Source organism: Calypte anna, chromosome 12 (assembly GCF_003957555.1).
Source record: "Calypte anna isolate BGI_N300 chromosome 12, bCalAnn1_v1.p, whole genome shotgun sequence".
NCBI classification, from domain to species: Eukaryota; Metazoa; Chordata; class Aves; order Apodiformes; family Trochilidae; genus Calypte; species Calypte anna.
Window position 1 is genome coordinate 5,423,169 of NC_044258.1, and position 15,631 is coordinate 5,438,799.

At 47.7% G+C, this 15,631-nt stretch overlaps 1 protein-coding gene across 1 annotated transcript in view; it reads left to right on the plus strand.

Moving 5' to 3' along the window:
* The window catches only part of CACNA2D2 (calcium voltage-gated channel auxiliary subunit alpha2delta 2), a 199,559-nt gene that overhangs the window by 79,785 nt on the left and 104,143 nt on the right, over positions 1–15,631 (plus strand). The window contains 1 exon segment of the mRNA XM_030458167.1: positions 3,681–3,797. Coding sequence (XP_030314027.1) covers positions 3,681–3,797 — 117 coding nt within the window.

The window sequence follows — 15,631 nt, forward strand, 5'->3', positions numbered from 1 at the left end:
TCTGTACTTTCTGTTATTTTGTTTGTGTTAATATTTCCCCTTGCTTTTGCCACTTACTAGTTCACTCCTGACATCCACTGCTGGATGCCTGGGTCTTCTGGCTACTGCATCCAGCTTCAGCCCTTCCCAGACATTTTATTGAGTATTCCATTTAATAATTCCATTTTGAATCCCATCCCCTGAAGATAAGCTTCTTCCTCTGTGCTGCCCAAGGGCTAACACCTCCCTAGGTAATTCAGGGGCTCTGTGGAGCCCTCCTTTTGTCTATCTTGCCAGCCCTGTGGAGCTTGGCTAGTGCAGGGCTGTTACTTCTGGAGCACACAACCTGCACCACTTTCTCCCCCAGGGTGCAGCGTGGCTGGATGTGAGTGCACCCAGCTGGAAGCAGAAGCAGAGGTTTCTTGGCTCCCAGGTCACTGCTGTTACAAATTTCATACCCTGGTCCCAGAGCACCAGTCCACAGGAGAATTTCAATGAGAAAGGCTTTTTGCTGTTGCCGAGGAGCATTTGGGATGTCTTAGGCCAGAAAATTCACCCTCTGATTGAGCTCAAGAAAAAACCCAATATGGGAAATGTCACCTTAGATAAGTAAAACCCGGCCAAGTTCTGAACAACCCAAAGCAAAATGCTACAGTGGAGAGCACGAAGCTATCTTAATTGCCTGGAGCACTACCATTCATTCCCCTGCCTGTCTGGTACGTTCTTGCTCTCATATGGTCACTGTTAATTCATGCTGGATTGTTCTAATTAACGCAAATGAACTGTTCAGCCAGGAAGACTGCGGAGCTCTGCAGCTGCATAGAGGGCTAGAGGAGCATCTCCTGGTTTCTTTTTCTGGTTTTTTCCTCCCTTGTGGACAGGCACCGTTTCTGTCTGTATCCAATAGGAGACAATTTTCTGTTTCATAATACAAAAATCCTAATGTCAGAACGCCCTCCTTACCCAAAGCTTTCTCCTTGAAGATTACTCCTCTTTGCTTTCCTAATTGCTGCTGCTCAGCTGGAGGTAGCGCGCGCCTTCCAAACACATTATTTTGTTATGCTGGCTCTTACCAAAGGGAAAAAAAGGGTATGAGAGAATATTGTCTTGAGCTTTCCTTGCTTTAACCCTTTCTGTACAGATAGGGGGTGGTTTTTCTCTAGCACAGAATGTTTTGCTATTGGAAATACCTTCTTGGGGTGTAATGCATCCTCACATCAGCATGTGAAGAACACGGAGATATCATTTCTGCTGGAGTCTGAGGTTGCCTCTAAAATGTGTCTCTTACTAAAGCATCCTCTTTGGAGTCACTGCACTTACATAACAATAACCTTTAATCATAGAATCACAGGATGGTTTGAGTTGGAAGGGACCTAGTTCCAAGCCTCCTGCATGGGCAGGGACATCTGCCACAAGACCAGTTTGCTCCAAGCCTTATCCAGCCTAGCACTGAACACTTCCAGGGACGGGGCAGCCACACCTTCTCTAAGCAACCTGTGCCAGTGTCTCACCACCCTCACAAGAAAGAATTTCTTCCTAATAGCTCATGTAAATCTCAGCTCTTTCAGTTTGAAACCCTTCCCCCTTGTCCTATGACTCTATGCCCTTCTAAAAAGTCCCTCCCAGTTTTCCTGTAAGGCCCACTTCAGGAGCTGGCAAACTGATGTGAGGTATGTGTTGTCTGGGGACCAGGATAATTTGAGTGAAGCCCTTGGCATCAGGTTGGTTGAAAGTTTGATGCTTGGAGTTACCCTTCCTTGAGGAGTGGCAGGTTCCTGAATCCCTGGAGTAGAGCTGGGATGGAGTGCTAGTGCATGTGGAATTTCGGGATGGCATGAAAGATGGAAGGAGCTTGGGCAGAGCAGAGGCCCCAGTGAGAGCTGCAAAAAGCAAAGCTGAAGCCTGAAGATTAGCCCCATCAGTCTGGGGAGATGGTGCAAAGCTGAAAGAGCAGCTCTTTACTTCGTCAGTGAATGTACTTCTGTGGCTTCAGCCTCGGAAACCACTTTGTTTAACCACAAGGGAAAGGGGAGGCTGCAGTGGGGCCTCTGCTCAGGCTCTTGGATTCATCACCAGCTCCCTTGCAGTGAGCAGCATTGCCTCCTGCTCCAGCTCATCAACATCTGGAAAAGAAAAAAGGTGGAGTGAGGAGTTTCCCAAGGTATAAGAGGGATTTCATCCTGTTCTTGAGCTGTGTGATGTTTTGCTGTCCTGGTCCTGGACACCTGCCTGCCCATACCTTTATTTTTTCCTGACTTCCCTAAGAGAAGCAGTTGTGATGGTCTCAGCCTGGTGGGTGTCTCCAGCCAAGCCTCTCCTTGGTCCTGCCTCCTGCTGCCAGCACGGGGCAAAATCTGAGGAGTTCTGACTTATGTGTTTGCCTTTTAGAGGCTGCTTGCTGGTTTTTTGGGTGCTGCTCTGAAACCCAGGGGAGATGTTTTGTGGGTAATGGTTTTTGCCCAACCTGGTCTCTTACTTTGTTGTGAATGGTCAGGTCTACAGCAAACTGGCAATTACAGGCAGGGTATTTAATCTCTAACCAAGCTCCAGTAAAGAGGTTTTTTGACCTGTGGGAAGCAATGATTCAGCTCCCAAGGATCATGCAAGCTCGGGTGTATGCCAGACATGCTTAGCATGGAAATCACAGTTAAGCATGGAGTCAGCTACCATCTTGAGGAGATCCAGCTCTCCTTAGAGGGTTTTTGGCTGGTAGATGTTTTTAGGTGGCTGTCTAGATGTCTGGAATCATAGGTATTTGCAAGGAGCCTTGAAGCATAATCCTGTTTGCTGTGTGTTTTCCTTCATATATCTTACTTAAGATAAGGGATGAGGATATTATTTTTTTCCCCTCTGTAATCTTAGATGATTTTAAGTTCTTTTCCTTTGCCCTGTGTTGGTTGCACCTGAATGTGCAGGCAGGTTGAGTTAACAAGTCAGAAAGTTGTTTGAAGAGGTACTGATGTGGCTTGGGATGGTAGACCCATAGGTCACAGCTGCCCTCTTTGGGTGCAAACATTCAAATCCAGGTATTTGTATCTGGTCTGCAGGATAATCCCAGTAGATCTGTGCCTTACCACCACCACAGCCTGGCCAAGTTCTGGATTCTGGACTGGCTGTAGAAATCCAGGTTTCCTGAGGATGCTGCTTTGCTATGGCTTGCTTAGTGACAAGGTTTTATTCTACTTAATGGGGTCATCTTGCTCCTGCTCCTGGTGCCTGTACCTGAGCTGCCAGGCTCTGTACCCTGGGGGCAGGCAGTTGGTCTTGCATTTGGAAAATCCAGCAAGTGGCCTTAGTGGAGGGGTTGTGTGAGCATTCAGTGGGCTTAGAGGTGTGTTTGGGCAAAGCAGAGCAGAGGAGGAATCAGGTGGCTTTGCCTGGGCTGCTGGTTTGGCTCCAGGGAGGTGAGGGGTAGACAGCTCAGCTCTAGAGTAAGAGGGGGAGGATGCTCACAGCCTGCAAGCATGAAGCAGCTTGAAAGCCAATGGTGTGGGCAGCAGGTCGAATACTTTTTTTTTTTTTCTGTTTGCAAAGCCTTTCTTCCCTTGCTCCCCTCATTTTCAAAGCTGATGCTGATACTGTTACCTAATCCACATTGCTAAAATTCTTCTGTGTTAGAGGATCAGCTTTTCTGGGGAAAAGACTGCTGTACCTCTCCCTAATATTAACTGTCTCTCTCTCTCTCTTTTTTCCCACCTTAGATCTACGAGGAGAACAGAAACCTGTTTAAAGTCAAGGAGAACGTGCCCAGAAAATTGGTGGAGAAGGTCGCAGGAGACATCGAGAGCCTCTTGGCCAAGAAAGTCCGTGCTTTAAAGGTAAGGTGCTGGACCTACCTGCTGATCCTTTGTCTGGAATGTTCAGTTTAAACAAGAGGGTTGATGCTGGTGGAGTGTTCTGATCTCAGCTTCAAAGTCATTCCTGTGATTGTGTGGCCTTTTCTGGGAACTGCATCCAGCAGCTGCACAGATTCATGTGGAGTTTATGTCTGGGGTGTGAGGCGAGGACAAATCATGTGAGGTTCTACTGTAGGTATCTTGCTTTTTATCTCTTTTCACCATCATGTGAACAGGTGAAGGTGCTGCCACATAAATGCAAGTGATAGCAAAAGCCTGGCAGCAGTTCTGGTCCAGTCATTTAACCAGGAGAGTGGTGGGCAGGAGCAAAGGTACTGCAGTGTCTGTGCCATATCTCATGGAGCTGTTCATACAAGCAGGGCTTGCTGGTTAGGAGAGGATACACTGAAATGTTCATGCTGGTGACTGGCACGTGAATCCTGTGATTGACTGCGTGTGGGGGGTTGCCCTCATGGGTGCCTTGTCCATTTCCTATCTATTATCCTATTTTGTAGCCCTCTTTTTATAATGAATTCATTTTACCTGTAGGGGAGCAAGGTAACCTGCTCGTGGTGCCAGCTGAGTAGAACCCAGTGGTAGCTTTAACCAGGCAGCAGTGGGGCTCTGCTCTGCCACAGTGTTCTCTGCTGCCAGGGTAGAGACAAGGGATTGCATTCCTGGAGAGATGGAGATTTCCTCTCCACTGCAGTGGGAGGTGGGAGCTGTGTAAGAGTTTCACTTCCAGGAGCTGTGGTGTCTTCTCAAGTACCTGATTGTAGCAAGCAGGAGGAAGCTGTGCAATGGACATCTGTCTGACTTGCAGAGAGTTGTGTGCCCTCTGATGCCAGGTCAAGTGTAGGACTGCTGCTTGTTGTATGAGTAACAGTTTTGTTTTCCTGTTTGGCTTCCTTGGTGTTGGACTGGCTGGTGCACTGTTAAGGGCTCACCTGATGCTGGACCCAGTGCAGAGGAGTGGTTCTGGCAGCACTGGGTTAGGTAACAAGCATTTGGTTGATGTTTTATTGTAGTGAGCGTAATGATCTGTTGACCCAAATTTGTTCATTCCAAGAGGGATCCTTCAGAGCACTGTCACTGGATGGAGGAGTCTCTTACATCCAGGGTGCATGTGAAATTCTTGGCATTTTGGATTTGTGGTACTGACAACAAAATCTGGAAACAGGGAAGGTGATGGGAGGAGTTGATGGTTGGATCTCTGAATTTCTTCCGCCTTGTGCTGGGCTCCTTTGAAGCAGTTGGGTTCCCACAGCTTTTTCCACTCTCCAGCCTGTCTTTTCTTGTGTCTCAGCACTCCCCTTAGTTGAATCATCTCTCCTGGAGTCATTTCCTCCCATTCTCTTGTGACTCATGAGACTGATGATGACTTCTTGAAATACATTTTTCAGCATCTGAGTCAGGTGGAACTCCGTGTATCAGCAGGTGAGGAGGGAGAAATGGATCCTCTCCTTGCACTATAAATTGCCCTGTCACTCATGTACTCACTCCACTGAGAAGATGCCCTCCTGTCTCCTTTGCTGCAGGAGAGAGAAGGGCTTTTGCCTGTGCTTTATGAGCACATATGAGCTTTATGTGCTTTCTAGGAAGGTGCTAGCCTTGGGGCACAGCTGATGGATGCACACATCAAGAGTTCCATTCTGATTAGGTGGTGATTCAGTCCAGCCATCAAAGAGTCTTTTTTCCTATGTTCCTACATGAAAATATAAATGTGTCTTTAATAAACTGTGTGCAGAGCACTTATCAGTAATACATAGTTTCTCAGCTTGTGTGTTGCATTTCTAAGAAGCAGAAATCAAGCACAAGGAACCCCAACTGGGCTGTCTGGCCCTGGCAGCCATAGTGCAGCACTCAGGCACAGCCTGGCACTAGCAGGACACTGATTTCACACGAGCTTTTTGGAGCTGTGCTGGAGCCAGGGGTGTGTGGCAAAGAGGGCAATTGCTTCCTAAAATAACAGTCATCTACAAGGGGCTGGTCCCTCTCTTTTTGTTCCAGACCATAGTATCTGATGACAGTGTCATCATGGGACAGAAAAATTCTTGGTGAATATTTGAATATTTTATTCAATTTCTAACTGTTCCAGCTGGCACTGGGGAGGAACATCTACAGCTGATTCCTGGGGGGGCTTTTAACCTATGTCCCATGCAGCAGGCTCTATTTGACATGGTATTTTATCTCACCACTAACATCCCTTTTCCCCAGCATCCTCTAGTGGGCTTTGTCCACAAAGATTTAATTGCTTCATACCTGTCCTTTGTGCTCTGTAGTTCCACCTGCCTTCTGCTCCCAAGCTTTAGCAGGAGGGGAGGCAGGAGAGATGATCTTCAATAGCAAAGGTATAGCTGCTCTTCTTTGAAACTGAAGTAGAATATATAGCTAAGGTGGAGCTCCTAGGAGCTCTAGTGTGGGATGAGAATTTGGGGGAAAGGAAGGGGTTTGGTAGGACAGTTCAGGACTCCTGTTTCTTCAGCTAAAATGTAGGAGCTCACAACATATTTCACTGAAGACTTTCAGATTTTCCTGTAACAAAAGTATGAAAACCTACACTTGGCTTTAGATATTTTCTTTTGGCAGAAAACTGAATACAAAGGAAAAGACTCTGGGGACTTTTTCTTTTGAAATCATACTACAGGGACCTCTGGCTGGGTTTCTGGTGGCTCTGGAGCCTGAATGAACATTGCTCTAGGAGTTTGGGGCATTCTCATCTCCCGTTGCCTCTGATCCTCAGGGAATGTGGCTGGAAGAGGTAGGATTTGCTGCATGGCAAGGATAGTTGATCTGGAGATGAGTAAGGCTCAGGTTTTCTTTCTGCCTTAAGCAAATTTCTCAGATTTTGATTTCTGAGATCTGATTTCCACCCCCCCACTCCTCTGTCCTCAGTTTTCCCACTTACTGGCATTTTTTCCTTGTGTATTCCTTCTGCTGTGATGGTGCAGTGAGTACTGGTCCATGCTTTAGGATCCTCTGATGGAGGGTGAGGTGGGAGTTTGATGCATTACCACCAAGTACTTACCAAGCCAGCTTCTCGGGGGCAAGAGCTGGTCAGCAGGGCTGGCAGGAGGCAGGAGTTTGGGCTGGCTGTGCTTTTAGTCCCAGCTGAATGCTCAGTGCATTACTGCTGGCTGGGACAAGTTCCAAGCTCCATTTATGTCTGGCAGAAGCATATATCAAGGGTGCAGAGCGGATTTAATTGGACAGGTTTATCCCTTTAACAGTTCTGATAGCCCTGAGATTTTTTTTTTTCCTTGCAGGTATGTGGTGGACGGAGTCTTTATCAGCTCTTCTGCTCCCTGATAGGGACAATAAAAGGTTTAATTTGTCTAAAGAGCTGCAAAAATTGGCATGCAGCACAGCACCTCCCAGCCCAGTTTGGAGCATCTCTTCTCTTGGTGGCACTGACCTCTGTCAGGAGGTGGGCTGGTGGGAAATGGGCAGTGAGGGCACGGCAGCTTTCTCTTCCTTCCCTCCCTCCCTCACTGTTGGAGGTGTTGCTGTCCTCTGGTCTTGGTGCCATGTGGTCTCCAGGGCAGGCAGAGGGGGTCAGCATTCAACAGGAGCAGCCCTGGGCTCATGTGGATCTCTCCTGTGCTGCTGGCAGTGCAGGGCTCCCGGTGCCATCTCACTGCCCTGCTGAGATGTCTTAAGCAAGTTGTTCCAGGCACCTGTTGGTCACATTGTTGGTGTGTTTAACTAGATATGGGTCCCAGGAGAGGAGAGGGAGAGCCTCCTGAGCTGCCTTGCATCAGGGGGTCAGGTTGGGTGGCAGATGAGGTGCTGTGCATGAGGCCCTGTTGGTTTTTCCTGCCTCAGTGCAATCCTGCCCTGGTTTTTACCTGATGGGGACTTCAGGGCATGCCAGAAGGCTACCACTGGTCACACTCTGATCTACTGGGTCCAAGCTAGGGGACACATTATGTGTCTTGCCTAGGCAGTACAATGGGAGAGGAAAGAGGGAATAAACAGTTCAGGGAAGCTCAGATGCAGTCTGTGGTTTTGGTGGGATGTGGGGCTTCATTGCCCTGAAACACCAACCCTGTTCCAGCTGCCTGGCTGTGGACAGGAACTCCTGCATGGGTGGGGGACAGGCCAAAACCATCATCAACCTTGTGCATGTGGAGGTACAAAACACATCAAGGTAGATCCCTGTGCTTTGTTAATTCATAGTGACAAATCCATCCCTCTTCCCGCTTCTTTGCTAATTGCTGGTTGGTAGCTTTTGGTTTTAATTCTATTTTTAATTCGCTCCCAAGCAAATCCTGGCTGACTGTCCCCATGTATTTATTTCTTTATTTATTTCTGCATTTGGGAGCGTGTGCCTTCTCCTGCCTCACGATTGTTCTTGTGCTGGCCCTGCTCCAGTAATCCAATTTGAATCCAATCTCCCAGGTCTGGAATTCTAATTTACAGATTGCAGAGGGGAGCTGAACAATGCCCTTGCTCCAGGATGGGGGTTTATTGTCTAATCTAATCAGGGACAATCAGATGTTTGTAACAAGTCTATCAAAACTGTATTGGGCCAGTTTGCTGAGCGATGTAACCCGCTTTCTTAATAGTGCTAACGTGATTTAGGGCTTCCTGCACTTTCATGCAGATTATGTTGAACATTTCCCTTTCTTCTCCCATGCTGGCTTGGCAGCAGCCCAGCCCGAGGGGCTTTACAACTTTATAAGCTGCTTGGTGCACTCTGCTGCTGCTGAGGTTTGGGAGGGTGCAGGGGCTGCCTCCCCCAGCACCAGAGTTTGGGGGAGCTCCTGGGACCACCCCGTCTGGGGGCACCTCTGCAAGGCACAGATTCGGTATCAGGAATACATCTGGAGTCATGGGTAGGGGAGAGAAAATCCCTGGTCCCAACCTTTTAAAATGTTCAGCAAGTCACCACAGAAGGTCTGCAGCCCTGTATGAGGGCTGTCAGCCTGCAGGCACCATGGGTTTGCCTGGTTGGTGGCAAAGAACAAGTGAAGGAATCTTTGTGGTCTCTTGTCCTTGGCAGATTCAGGCTGTTGTGTCTGGGTGTTTGCTTTAAGAGGTTTGGATGGTTGGAGTTCAGAGAAGGGCCCTCTGTGAGGTTTTGTGGGGTGTCCGTCCAGGGCCTGGAGCCAAAGAGGAGGCAAACCCAGGTCTGCAAATGAGCTGATGTCTTCAGAGACACTATAATACAACCCTCCAACTCAGACTGGAGCTTTCCTTTTCTTCCTGTGCAAATGAAGTCAGCTTCCTGACTTTCCCCTTCCCAAGAACTGGCATATCCCTCTGTTTCCTTACCCTGGCAGCTAGCAGTCAGCCAGGAGATGATTTCACTCCGGTTCTGGCACTCCAATCTTAAACCACTTAGCTCTGTACCTGATGCCTTTGCCCGGGGATTTATTTCAGGCTTATGGGTTCCTCCCTGCCCCAGAGCATCTTCCCCTTGGCAGACACCTAGAGGGGAGCTGCAGTGTCCTGCTGGTCCCTGTGTTGCATCAAGGGCTGAGGCTCATGGTCTCAGCTCACACTGCAGCACTGGCAGCTTGAGCTGAGCTTTTAAAAGCCTGAGCAGAGCTTGTCCTTGCTCCTGCTCCCTGAGCTCTGCCAGAGTGGTTTGCACACACACAGAGGAGGACTCTGCACACCCTGTAATGGGAACTTAACCTTTCCTGGAGGGTTTAATCTCTGTATGTGCTGTGTTTTCCTGTGTTCTGCATCCCGTGGCATGAGAAACCCAGAGACTTCTGAGACCAAGTGAAGAGAAGGATGAAATAGTCCTTAAAGGGTGTTTTACTTCCCTTCCTAAAACTGTGTTGTGTATTTGACAGCAGTTTGTGTGTTGTTTTTCAGTCCTTCCTGGTTCCTCCAGTGCAGAAGTTCTTAGCAGGGGTGGAGGTAACTGAAGCCATCAGTGTTGCCAAGGGATTTGCACAGTTGTAGTTCTTGGCTGTCTCAAAGCTCAGGTCCATGAGCTTGGTCTTTAACCTCTGGAGTTTCCAAGGCTTGGTAGGGCTGCCCTATTCCACACACTAAGGGGATGCTTTTGGGGATGTTGAAAGGATATAAGAAGATAAGTAAGACTTACTGGTCTATCTCAATAGATAGATACAGACATAAAAATGGTGAGTGATGCAATAAAGGAGTGGGTCTCTGAGGGAATTGGTACTAAGGAAGAGAATTGCCATTTAATTCTTTATAAAACAGCCTTTAAACACGGTTGGGAAGAAATGTTTGCAATGATAGCAAAATAAAGAAACCATGTAACTGAAAAAGGGATTTATTTGAATTTCCTTGGTTAGTTTTGGCATGAGAAAATGCATTTTCATGGCAGTTTTGGTAGCTAGAGTCACTTCTGCACCCTGTCCTGTGCCTTTGTGATCTGTGTGTGGTGGGAGAGGGCAAAGGGAAGATCTTTATTTCCCCGGGGTTGCCTGTAGTTTTGCAGGGAGTGTGTACCTGTGCTTATGGATCTGCTCTTAGTCCTCGGGATTTCAGCCCCTGCCCTCTGTGCTGCTGCACGTCCTTGAGGAGCTCTCTGAAGCCACAGATCTTGAGCTGAAAAGCCTCCCACCAATTTTTTCTCTTTTCATTCCACGCCCCCCACCCTGAATGTTTGAAATGCATCATCTGGGATGGAAGGCTCTTACATTGAATGGGAATAATTGACCTGGGAAGGAGAACTGAATTATTTTGAATTCAATTTAGATAGAATGAGGTGTTGGGTTTTTTTTAAGGGTTTCATCCCCTAGTTGAACTAAAAATCAATTATTTGTATAGCTCTGTTTATGAACAAGTAGCAAAGGTAAAGACTTTAATGATTGAGGGGGTGGAGGCTTGGTCCTGCAGGTTAATGGACCTGCATGAAATATTTTTGTCTCAAAAGCTCTCTTCAAATCCCACCTTCTTTTCCTAAAGAAAGTGAATCTGGCAAGTGTCATTTCTGCAGCCCACAAAACACAAATCAGCTCCTGCACAGTTGATCTCAGTAAGTCCTGCACAAGAGTCCTGTGAGTGGAGCAGCAGGTGAAGAGCATCAGGCTCTCATGAAGATGCTTTGCTCAGAAAGCTTTTAGCTTGTCTCTGGACAAGTGGTGCTGTGCTGTTGTCTGTGGGCTGGCACACGGGCCTGCTCTCTGTCTTCTGCTGTAATGGACCTGGGTTTCTGCTCCATGTAGCTTTGCTTTGTGTCTGCTGCAGCTTTGACAGCAGGAGCCTGAAACCTATCAGCATCCAGCCCTACCCCCTAGTAAGGAGCTATTATATATTCCCAGAGTAGCTGATGTCCATTAAATGTTTGAGTGACACTAGAACAATGTGTAAAATATCTGTGATAAGGATCTAGCAAATGTTAATAAAAAAAAAAAAAAGCGACAAGAATGTAAATTGCACATGCAATTGTGATAAAGAGCCAGAGATAACATTAAAGAGATTGTATCAATTAAATGCCAATTTAGTGCCAAAGCCTGTGATCTGCTCTTTCAAGAGGAGCTGTTGGGAGCCTGTGGTATTCCAGCAGACAGTGCTCAGATCTTCCCAGTTCTCTGGAACTGACCATCCATGCTGCCAGCATCCTGTGTGGCAGAGGTCTGCTTGCAGGGGATTAATGCAAACCTTTCCTGTCACTATCATAAAAATGACATTCCTTGGAAAAATAAAGTGCCCCTCTGCCTGCCGGCCTTTGGGTCCCTCCAAATGCAATTAAAAAGCAGCTTAATACAGCCACGTGATGAGAAATCTGTCAGCGTGCACAGGAAGGATTGGAAGGGAACATGAGATGAAACAGATGCGAGCAAAAAGATTTAACCATGCACCTGCCTGGTGGTGCTCATGGAGCAGCCAGCTGAACTGGGATGTGTGGGGCTGGAACTGGGTTAACTGGGTCAACTGGCAGCAGGAGTGGCTCCTCAGGTAGGGAGCTGGGCTGTAGCACCACCCACAAGGGCATGGAAACTCAGTCTGGACCAGCCTGGGCTCTGGGTGTCTCTGCCTGTGCCAGCCAGCATCCCCATTTTCTGAGCTGTTTTTTCTGCTTTGTGTCCTGGTTTTCTCTCCCTCCTTGACTGTTCAGCTGTGCTGCATCCCTGGAAGTGGCTGAAGAGCCATGGCAGTTTGGTGGCAGTGATAACTCCAGTGTTCTGTGCAGGGCTGCCGGGTGTTGGTCAGTATTTGTGCCTGCCAAGATACCTTCCCAAATCTTGAAACATAACAATAGGAGTTAAAGCTAATTTGAAATGGTAAGGGTTTTTTTTTCTGCAGGCATGCAAGTTTTAAGCATTAAGTAAAGCTGGTAATTCCTTGGCAAGTGAGGGATTATAAAGGCTGGGACTGAGCCACCCTTTCAGGCTGGGATGCTGGCACAACGCTCCCACTGGGGCTGCAGTGCTGCAAAGGAAGGGTTGGTTTTGTGCCCACCTGCATTTGCTTTTTGGAAAATCTATGAGCTGAAATCCCACCTCAGCTCTACACTTCATTGGGGTTGTGCTGGGAGCAGTGTTTCGTGGCACACGCCAGTAGATGGCACAGCGCTTATATCGGCGAATTACATAGGGAGCAAGCGGCGGGCTGTGCCCTTCCCCTTCCTCAGCTTTAGCCATGCCACCCACTCCCCTCCCATAAACGAAGAAGTCTCTGCTGATGTGCCTGTAGTTGAGGAAATCAGATGAGATTACGGGAGAAGATGTTGACTTGTGCAACATTTAGGGGGTGATGGGCAGAGGAGGTGAGCAGCCCTGCTCTGGGTGCAGCTTGGAAGCAGATAAGCAAACTTCAAGGTGGCTTCCTGTGAATATTCCAGCAAGTGATGAATTCCCTTAGGACAGCTATATTTGACAGCTCCAGCTTTACACGTGGGGAAACTGAGGACTGGATGGCTCCTGCTTTGTCTTTGTTACACCTGGGAACAAGAGCTTTGCTTTCTAATTAAGTTCTGGGACTTTAGCTACAAGGTGTCCTTCACACACACTTCCTACAATAACATCTCCCTGGAGCCCAAAGCTCCTTCCCTCTGCTCTGCTTGCGTTTGGCACTGTTGTACCCTGGCCGGTTCAGGCTTTAAATGGGAAAATTTTTAGCAGAAAATGTGGAATGCACACATCTGAAAGAGCTCAGCCTTAAATCTGCTCCTTGCATGATGCTGCCCAGCTGTTTTGCACCTCCTGTAAACCACAGCAGCACACTGGCCCCTTCAGGATGGGCTTATGGAGGTTGCTCAGTGGTGGCCATCAGAGCTGGGAGGGTTGCCCAAGTGCAGCAAGACAGCCATGAGAGGGAGGCTGCTTGCCCCTGCACAGCTGTGTCCCGGGAGATGTGCAGAGACCCCAAAGTTAGAACCAATCTTGTTTCATACTTTTTGCTTTCCGAGGAACTTTTTTCATGGCTGAAATTGATTTTTGCAAGTGGATGGAAAGGATATATCCCAAATCTTGAGGGCCTGGAGTGCATTTGGAATATAAAGCAGTGTATGTATATGCTGCCGTAAATAGAGTTGTCACTCTAAAAGAAATGGGGTTTCTAGTGCTTGTCAGATCACTTTAAAACCATTTTTATTACTAGATTACATTCTGAGATAAAATTTATTGTAGAAAAAAAGAGGGGAGGTGTAGCATTTGACTGTAGATTTGGAAACACACTTTAAAATTATGAAGAGTCTTTGAGCCTTAGCTGAGGGCAGACTGCCTGCTCCAGGGTTTTCCTCCAGCACATCTCCTGTCCAGCTGAGTTAAAGGATGATTTCCTGATTTTGCTGCAGACTCTCTCCTAGCACATTGCCTTTTATCACCAGGCAATGATGGCCCATGCAGATGTTGGCACAGAAGCTCCAGCTCACAAACCCATGTCCTGAGTGTGGGGCAGAAACCCTTCCAGGGCACCCATCCCCGCTGCAACTACCTAGTTCCTCAAGTGTGGCTTTAAAACAATGACCTTAAGAGTTTGTCAAAACTGAGGTTCAATCCTGGCACATGCTGACTTCTTTCCCTTCCTCTTCCCCTGAGCTTTGCTCCTTAAATATTTTTGCTCTAGTTACACGCTTTGTCTATGCTCTAACTTATAATGCTAAGTCTGCAAACAAAAGAAAACACTGGGTAGACGCCAAGTCTTTTCTTAGCTCTTCCTTTCAGATAATAGTATCATCCCTTTCTTTAACCCTTTCCACCTTTTCCTCCTAGTTTTACTGTGTGATATTTGTCTGCCTTTGATATGCATCACTGAAAAAGTTGTTGTTTGATGCAGCATACCAGAGAAAACAGCAGTCTCCTTCTCCCACCAGACTTGGGCTTCAGAGCTGTGATGTTTCACAGCTACCTGCTTCATCTACTACCCCAGTTCAGACAACCACAAAGAACATCACAGCCCAGATGCTGGAAGAAGCAGTTCCTTTGCAAATCTGACCACTGCACAGAGCAAGCGTGGTACAGAGCTGCAAACAGGAGCAATCTGCCACTGGAGAGGGATATTTGGATGCAGCACATCTCCTGCTCCCAAATTGGTGTGCAGGTTTGGTCACAACTGGGTTGGGTTCTTTTTTATGTTGCACAGATATTCAAAAGTCAGTCTGTATCTGGAGTGGTGAGAAGAAAGTTGTCTGGATATAATCCTTAGGCTTGGATAGAGCCTTGTTTGCCATCGCCTCTGGCCTCTAAGGAAACAGGTTTATTTTGCATCCAGATTAATGCAGGCAGTCTCCACTGCCTTGATACCAGTGTTTTTCTGCCTCTCCCACTGTCAGCTCCTTCTCAAACCCAGAACCTCCCCCCCCACAAGGTCCCATTCTGAGTAGCTGCTTTGCTCCCTCTGTGCTGAGCATCTCTAAAACCTGAGCAGTAATAGCATCCCGGCTAATTATATCACTGCAGATTTATTTCATGGTAATATTATTGCTGGCCTCAGGCATCATCACTATCATTGGAAAACATCGAGCGATCACAGCTCCTTAGCTGCCTCCATTAAACCTGAGAGAAGCGTCTGGGCCTGTTTATAAGTTTGTCTTTTGATGAGAGCCAAGGATTGATGAGTTGGTGGATGTGAGGTTTGCAGAACGTGCCCTGGAGGGAAGCTGCCTCGGCACAGCAGCCATAAGGTGCAGATGGCAGGGTTGCTGCCTGAATGCAGACACAGCCTGGGATGTGGGGAGCCAGGCAAGTGTCACCTTTATCTCTTCAGGGCAGACTTTGCCCTCTCCCTCACAGCAGAATCCAGCGCCAGGGGCTCCATGTCCTTGGTGTGTGGGATGGCTCAGCCCTCAGGACCGGCGGTGCCGGCAGCTTGGTCAGAGCTACTCCCAGGGAAAGGAGTGTTTTGAGTAAACATGACATCTTGTGAGGCTTTCTGCTGCAAGTCTTGGAGACTGTACGGGAGGAAAGGCAAAAATATCAGTGGTGTTTTATAACAAAAAATGGAGACAAAGAGCTCAAGAGTTTTCTCGATGTCTTCCTTGCTAGAAATAAAACCCCACAGCCTGGATACCAAGGCCTTTTGCTAGGAGCGTGGCTGTAGGTAAGTGCTGTTATCTCCAGGGCTGTTCTGCTCCTGGCACCCAAGCTTGTAGCTGCAGACCCCACCCTGATGGAGCACAGTGATGGGATGGCAGGAGGTCTGTAGGGTGAAAGATCTGGTACCCTCTCTGGGTTTGGAGGATATATCAAAATATTTCAACATATATCCTGGTCCTGTGTAGGTTTGTTGCGAGGGAGTTTTTATCTGTGTCTGAAGACTGGTTTGACTGCCAGGGATGTGGTGACTGTCATCCCTGTCTCAGTGTGTTTGACTTCCCCATGGTCCCCAGACAGCCACCTAAGGGAACAGCAGTAGATTATCACAGATCTGGGATTTAGCTCATG